Source organism: Mytilus galloprovincialis, chromosome 5 (genome assembly GCF_965363235.1).
Source record: "Mytilus galloprovincialis chromosome 5, xbMytGall1.hap1.1, whole genome shotgun sequence".
NCBI classification, from domain to species: Eukaryota; Metazoa; Mollusca; class Bivalvia; order Mytilida; family Mytilidae; genus Mytilus; species Mytilus galloprovincialis.
This window is the reverse complement of record NC_134842.1, coordinates 8,365,037-8,373,606: the sequence shown is the minus strand read 5'-3', so window position 1 is coordinate 8,373,606 and position 8,570 is coordinate 8,365,037. Positions and strand designations below refer to the sequence as shown.

The 8,570-nt window shown below is 30.2% G+C and overlaps 1 protein-coding gene across 1 annotated transcript; it reads left to right on the top strand.

The window, feature by feature from the left end:
- Positions 1-1,859: 1,859 nt before the first annotated feature.
- LOC143076987 (opsin-5-like) lies at positions 1,860-7,708 on the top strand. The gene is made up of 5 exons (XM_076252878.1): positions 1,860-1,956; positions 4,860-5,042; positions 6,086-6,193; positions 6,535-6,863; positions 7,472-7,708. Exons 1-5 carry the CDS (start codon positions 1,860-1,862, stop codon positions 7,706-7,708), a joined length of 954 nt encoding a protein of 317 aa, XP_076108993.1.
- The last annotated feature ends 862 nt before the right edge of the window (positions 7,709-8,570 follow it).

Below are 8,570 nucleotides of genomic sequence, written 5' to 3'. Positions count from 1 at the left end.
GCGAATTATTAATAGTTTTCTTTTTCTCCAATTTTTAGGATTCATCCATACGTAATCTATAAAAAGAAGACATGCTTATCGAAAATATTTTCAGCAAGATAACATCAACAAATACGTCAACATTACCGAAATTGTCAGTAGAAAACTTATAGATTTCTTGCCTTTAATCATGGTATCAAATTCTTTGCAGGCATCTTAAGCAAAATCGTAAATAAATAAGGAGTCCTGTTTAGATAAGTAACAAACTGTTATACCAAGCAATGATTGTTTGCCTTTAATACTGGTATCCAATTCTTGGCAGGCATCGTAAGGGCATACGATACATTTACAGGAGAGGTAATGACGTTGCTTACGTAAATTGTTATTTTCGCGACGTCAAACGGTGACTTATCGGGAAAAGATGCAGTTTTCGGCTATTTTTTGCATTCAAACTGATTTAACTTGAAAACGAGTTCATGGACCCCCCTTTTTTAAAATGACATTTGGTTTGATTACGAAAGAAGATTATGTGTACCAATTTTCATGAAAAAGTAAATAGTGCAATTTTTTTAAATTTGATAAATATACAGCCAAAAATTACGTTTTTTTCCTACATTCATGATCATTTGATGAATTTGAGTTATTTGTAAAAATAAAATGTAAAAATTTATGCAATATTTATATAACACACAAATTACAAATAATTTAACAAAAAACAGATCGTGTTTATCTTGTAAAACAAACAAGTTATGTATTTCTATCGAAAGGAAAAATATGTCCACAAATCCGTATTTTGAGGAAATATCTGAAATTTGAACCTCAGTTTACTCAAAATGTAGCACATGAAGGTATATTTTTTATAACATATTTGATTTGATGAGGTTTAAAATAGCCTATATGCAAATTTTCATCAACTTGTAAATACAGGATCAATACTGTATCGTATGCCCTTAAGCCAAAACGTAAATAAATAGGAAGTCCCGTTTAGACAAGTAACAAACTATTATACCAAACAATGACGAAGAAGAAAACATAAGTCAACATAGCTTAGATTTCTTGCCCCTAAATTGTGATTTTCCTCTACTTTGGCATGCATCTTTAGCATTAAAACTACATTTAACAAAGACATAAGTTTGCCTAAACTGCAAGTGGACGTCTTAACGGAATTATTACTCTTATATGACGATGTTTATAAATAGATTTTGGTGCTGCCTTTTATGTTGAATACTTTGAAGGAATAAATCTTTAGACAGCGAAAATGATATGCTCGCAAACGTTGTCAAGCAAATTGATTGATGTCTACAAATGTGCAAAACAAAAAGGTTATAAAGCTATGTAAATCAAACAATTGTCTAAACCACAAGAATTTTCTTTTTTTATATTTATAATCATGATTTATCCATTTTTAGTGAGTTAGCAGACAACTTACTCACTGTTGAAAAGTTTAATATTTTGTAGCTGTTTTTTAATGTTTATATTTTCAACTTGTAAACCATATGTAATAGTTATCTATGTAATCTACTTAAGTTCTGCGTCATAAATTTATTTTATCCCCAAGAGTGGAATTATATTGAGGAATACAGAATGTGTTTTAAAAACACGTTGGAAATTTTGAAGGATTGAGAAGAGACTATTAAGAATCAATTATATTCCAACAAGTAAAATGCCACTCAAGACAATACGACTCCGTACAACCAATCAAAAGTCTGTAATGTGATACTTATGACGTGACATTTCAACTCTGACTTTGGAGTCTAATTTATTACACCATGAAATACTATAACGTATATAAGACAACTAGTGACAAATTTTATCAATATATATCATCTCATTCAACCACACAGACTGATAATTAATTGTTTCATAACTGTAATATAACTATGAATGAGACGTCAGTTTTGGAGGGATTTTCCGTTCTGGAATCAGAATTGGAGATCTGGGAAGATTATTGTGTAGCTTGCTTCCTGACTTTGATTGGTAAGTTACATCATAAAACCATAAAATGATCTCAACTCTAGAATTGAATGCATTCCCAATTATCTCTTGGAAATGTCAGAAAACCTCAAAATATGTTTGGTTCATTTAGAATGGTAGCACTAACGATCTCAAATTTTGCAAGCCATTTAACATTTAAATTTGGTAGGAAAGATTATATTAAGTAGAAAAGCTCATGAAATTGTATAAAATATGATCGTTTATTGTGTATTCTGTGATTGATGTATGCATAATAATATAGCATCTATTTTATGCATATTCAGGAAGCTAAGAAAAAAATCTAAATATAGGCTCTAAAAATTGGGTAAATCAAGATTGACGGGATAAGAATATTTGATAGCATGGTGTTTATTTCTTGATTGGTGAACCTAAGATGCGGATGTTTTTTTTATACAAAAGTAATCATTCGGATGAAAACTAGCTATTAACTATAGAAAGAACCGGATGAAACTGACTATTCTGATCGAATATTATATGAAATGTACAAACGCAGAAAACTTTGAAGGTACGCTGTTTGGATATTTCTATGCTGTAATTAAGACATTATCATGTATTATGCTAACAGTGATACATGGTCTGTTGAGGACTATTTTGGAATACATTTTTATGAAAAGTGTGCAGTTGGTGACTATATATATATAAAACATCATTTCATTATGTTTTGCCTATAACATAAAAAAAGAATTAACTTTATATTTGCTTCTGTGCATAACAAGATAAAGATGTACATGCATAGAAATGTTGTCGTGTAACAATGTAACAACATTATCTATGTAACTTAAGTTAACGTATCAAGCATAATACGAAACAGATAAAATAGCTTTGGTCGGTACTAGGTATAAAAACGGCAATTAATGTTCCGACAGTCGTTTATACCAAAATATTTGAACATTAAACACTTTTATACATCAATGTTAATAAAACTAAACAGGATCAAAAGAAAAGCAAAAAGTAGTTGTGGACCGCATATTCATGCAATTTTAAGTAAATACAAGACAAAACTAGCCTTAATTGAATAAATACATAAGTCGGAGTTTTCTGGTAAACATCGCCTTGCAAAGTTGTGAATAAAATATTTTATAAAATGACAATCATTGACAAAACGGATTAATTCTAACATGTTGAATAAAGTTAATACTATTTTGTTGATGATACTTACATGCATGACGACCGAAGAAAAACCGGAGTCGTTTATATGCAAGATCCAACTCATTTTGCTAACAGTTTTCAAGCATATACTTCCTAACACATTTCTGAAATCTATGAAATATTACTTCTTAATGGACATCCATTCGTCAAAAGAGCATGTCATATTTATGCGTTATAAAATGATTTTTATAAAGAAATTTTATTCAACTTCAACACAATGACAAACGTGTTTATTTGAAAACATTCTATCAAGTTTAAACGAGGGTCGTTTATTTAAATACAATTTTTTACGTTGTGAATACCCTCTTCCTAAAAACAGTTATATATGTTCTCCATGTGAAATACTTGTACAAATTTGTACATGATTACATTTGATGAAATCCAGTAAAAATATGTAATATAATTTATAAATGTGTACATTTATTTACTGTCTTGAATGAAATAGAACAATATATAAAATCTGGTAACAATAGAACTTGTACTGGTGTGATCTTTGTATGTCAACCGGCATAAATCATCAAATTACAGTTATGTTATCTGTCTGCAAGTGTAGGAGTTATGACTACCACATTCATTTTTAAAATAACGAATACGTAGAATCAGTAAAACGTATTAATATCCTTGTGTTATAGTTTGCGTGTTATTGAAAATGCATATGATCTGCCATTACCTTGGTTGGCGAGAATACAAAATGTTAATACTGGTATCTATGATGAGTTTATTTACAACCACTGGGTCGATGCCATATCTTTTGGAGGTTTTATTCCCCGAAGGTATCAACAGACCAGTAGTCAGCTTGTATGTGTTGACATGTGTTGATATGGTCATACTTATAAACTACCTGGTTACAAAACTCTCATTTTGAAATGCTGAGGATTTTATTTACCTCAGGATAAAACGATATCCTATATCTATAAAAATAAACATAGACACAATTCACATGCATCTAAAAATTGTGACAAATTCAATCTAGAAACCATTCATAGAAGAAGTTTTTGCATTCGTTATTGTTTGGATAGAGAAAACGAGATTTTTTTATTACTTTGGCATAACATATCATTAACACTGTAAATGTTTCTTTCAAACCGATTACACTTTTTACGTGCTTCATCAGTACAAGAAATGGATCTTAATCGAAGTAAATAAAAATTCGTACTGATACCAATGTTCGCCTTTAAATTGTTATTAAAATAATTTAAGCAACAATTCCTGTGTCATGTCATCACTTTCAAATTATAACTAGGTCCTATTAAACCGAGGTTAATGTTGATTTCTCAAAGGCAACTGTAGTAGTCCTCTGTTTCATTGTCATAAATTAAATCAGCAAAAGCAAATCCGGGTTGCAAATGTTAACCAAATCCGAAGGAAACACATCAAATGCATGAGGAAATCAACGGAAAAACAGAAACACTTGAATACTTCAAAAATAACGCCAACATACATAAACATGGACTATTTGATAACAACTGCCATATTTCTGACTTTTTGAGAAAGAATGGTTGTTTGAACCTGGTTCTAAGGATAGAAAAAAAACCCCGCATTTATGGCAGTATTAAAAATGCCACCAAAAAAAAAAAAAAAGCAAAAAACCAAATTTACGTGTCACTTAATATAGTATAGTCCTACCTTGGTACCTACCTACATGTAATGGTTAAAAAAATAAGAAAACAATAAAGTGATTTATTTCTCCTTAGTGTGTGATTATTATAATTCTAAAAATTTTAATTTCATTTCAGGCATAATAGCTGTGTTCCTTAATGGTTTTGTAGTTTATGTGTTTGTACGGAAGATGAAGAAGTTAGCCTCTTGTGATTGTTATATTTTAAATCTCGCTATAATTGACATCATAATGCCACTTATTGGGCTTCCATTGCCTATATACTCATCACTCCATCACGAATTAGCCATTGGAGAATATTGTAAGTATTTTCATTTTAGGAACTTTCAAATATATCCTGGTTTTTATTGAATTAAAATATTACAAATCACTAATTAAGGCTATGAAATTATTCAAATATGGTTAATATAAAGCTATCATATAGATTTTGGCATTTTGTCACAGGTAGCAACTTTATTTTCTTGTTCTTGATAATTTGATCAAGAAAACATTTATTTGTCATTTAAAAAAAGAACCGTTTTTGTTTTAATGCTGAAGCTTGTAATTTTGTATTTCGCGAAACAAGATGTGTTGATATCCTGCAACAAAGAACAGAAGATGTTTTTGTTCATTGTCATATTTAAATATAAATAAGGGGAAAATATCAATAAACAAAATAGGAAGGTTTAAAAAACAGATCTAGATTGACAAGAGTGAAAGGAAGAAAATCAAGGAAAATAGAGATAACACATATAATTGGTATGCAATATCTAAAACATGGCTCCGAGGTTAATATGTCTTGAACGGCGTAGATGTCCAACTTATATCATACATCATTACCCAAAAAAGACATGTCATATTCCATGTCAAATAATTGAAATGAGAGGAATTTGAACTGTAAGTTATACCATTTACTTGCCACTATACATCACCATATGCATGTACTGAATTATATCCGTTGATGAAGCTGACGAAAAACGGTATAACGCGTCTTAGAAAGCTATATGTAGGCATATATATAGTCTAGTTAGTCGAGTGATTGAGGGCGCTGAGCACAGTGCATACGGCATTGATACAATTAATACCACAGGTGCGGATCTTAATGTTTTTAAATTTGATATGAAGTATATGCGTACATATAAGTAGAGTTGTCTCATTGACACCCATACCAAATCTTCTTATATGTATATAAAAATAAATAAAGTAAAAACAAACAGCTTTTCATGTGCATTATACAGTATTCCCCCAAAACTAGACCCAATAACACGTTAACACCAATCACACGGAAGTTAACACCATGCAAAGCTGTACAACAAAACACATAGATATGTGTTTTTCTTTATGTAAATTTTCTATGTTTTGCAGTGTGTGCAACATATGGTTTTACGGGCTTCTTTTGTGGAGTAGTAAGCATAAGTACTCTCGCTGCCATTAGTCTTGCCAGATATGTACAAGTCTGTAGAACGGATCAAGGTAAGTTCTCACATTTAGAATCAATTCTCATTAATAAAATAGCAGAAGATTAATTTGGAAATAATTTAATTACGTCGTTGTTAATTGTGAAAAATTTAAAAGTAGCGTCTTCGACTATACACTAAACTAACCGTGCTATATCCCCATGTGAAGTCAAGGTTGTTACAACCACTCTCATCATCAACAGATTATCCACTATATTTATATTTATAAGATTTTTTTTGTCACTACTTTTTATATCAGTTTGTTTTTATAATTTTATATTCCTGTAAAAATGATTAAATAAATACCAACTACTTAATGATTACGCTAGATTATAAATATTTGTTTTTCATTTCCAGCTCAAAAGTTGGTGAAGAATACAAAATATTGTATAGGAGTAATATACTGCTATGGTGCTATATGGGCCTGTCTACCATTATCCGGAATACGTGGATACGGTCCAGAACCCTATGGTACATCATGTACTCTTCAATGGGAAGGGAATGATATATTTGTTTCGTTCTTTTTAATTTTCTGTGTTATTATTCCTGTTATAATAATGAACGTATCTTATGGAAAGATATTGATTCATCTTAGGAGATCCAGACGAAGAACATCACGAACGATAATTAATGCGTTTTCGAGATGTTCAGTGAGGAAACGAGCTAGAGAGACGTACTTAATGAAGGTATTTATGAGTATTACCCTTCTGGGACATCTTTTATTACACCTGTTTATGAGTGGTTTCTGTGATGCCTAATCTTATCGATAGTTTTCTAGGTTGTGGTTTGAATAATTTTGTTAGTCTTTTAATCGTTTTTGTCATGGCGTTGTCATTTCTATTTCGACCTTTGAGTTTCAAATAAAAAAATACTATCATGATACTTATTGAAATATGCTTGTTCGTATCATTTATTTAAGTTAATGTCAAGAAAAAGTAAATTTAAAAAAATACCGCGCTCCGACGAAAATTTAACCAGAAAGACTCTTATACATATAAAACGAATGGAGATTAACTGTTATGCTCCTGACTTGCATAATCGAGCATTTTCTTATGTAGCAAATAGTGAAAAACAAGGTAGAAAACAGAAAACAATTCTCGAATAGTGCGATAAGTTGTACATTCATTTGTCACACATTACATATACGGATAGGTATATAGACTTTAGAAAAAAAGATTGCAAATTATTCCTTACCATTCATACACTTATTAATCTAAGTTCGAAGGATAATTTAGGTGTGTAACTATAAATCTTTTTAGTACAATTGATTAACTTTTAGACTGTTTCTTTACAGATGACATTTACTATGTGTGTCGTATTCATTTTGTTGTGGTCACCTTATGCAGTGGTCAGTTTATGGACAGCTTACGGCAGAAAAGATGTGGTTCCAGTTCGAGTTACATTAATTTCTGTGCTAATAGCAAAACTTTCAACGATAATTAATCCGATAGTATATTTTGTATTGAATAAGAAGTTTCGTCCCTTTTTACCACAGTATACATCATTCAAAAGAAAAATCACTAGTTCATAAACTTGATATTGTGCAAAAAAATATAAAGTTATCTTCGGTGGGAATTATTTATACAACGAACATACATGTACTATGCAACAATAAAACGTGAATTTTCAAAGTAGTTTTCTTTTGTTGAATAGTTTGGTTTTTGTATGGCGCATACCTGTTATCTATTTTTGCTCATCTATATTTGTTAAAATACCAATTACCATGACATCTACTATACTGGTAAGAACGATATAAGGGTTTCTGAATTTTTTTTTCAATGTTGTAGCTCGAATTATGTAAAAGATGCACGATTGTATCATGAATTTAAAAACAGAACACACCCTAAATCAACTGTTAGATAAGAGGGATAATCATTTCTTGAGATAATCCCCGAAGTAATCCTGTAAATACAATTCATGATAGATTTAAGGGATTAAAATATAGAATTACAGCACGAATAATAATAAATGAGTTCTCAATTTTAACATATTAAGTCATAATCATGGGAGAAATTGATATATATTATGCAGTAACCCTTTACTGTGTTGCACGCATAGACAAAAGTAGTATAACGGTGTTCAAATGTCATAAATAGATTTAGAGAAAATAAATCCGGTTTACAAACTAAATCTTAAATAATAAAATTAAGGAATATATTTTTAAATTTTTTTGCGACCAATATGCTTTTCTTTCTAAAAACACTAAAAGCCGAATATTTGAAAGATAATAGAAGTTTGTCATCAATCATCAACCTGATATCGTCGCATTTTTACTGATCTTCCATTTATGAAGAAAATTGGAGACTTACTTTTATCATAAAATTAATTAGGGTACTTAGAGGTGCAAACATCAGAAAGACGAACGACTATATAAAAAAGTTTTTAATATTGAA

Excerpts from the sequence above, each read along its gene's own strand:
- LOC143076987 (XM_076252878.1), top strand. The coding sequence starts at position 1,860 with ATGAATGAGACGTCAGTTTTGGAGGGATTTTCCGTTCTGGAATCAGAA. Across the intron at positions 1,957-4,859 it reads TTGCTTCCTGACTTTGATTG|GCATAATAGCTGTGTTCCTT; the intron begins GTAAGTTACATC and ends ATTTCATTTCAG. Across the intron at positions 5,043-6,085 it reads ATTAGCCATTGGAGAATATT|TGTGTGCAACATATGGTTTT; the intron begins GTAAGTATTTTC and ends TATGTTTTGCAG.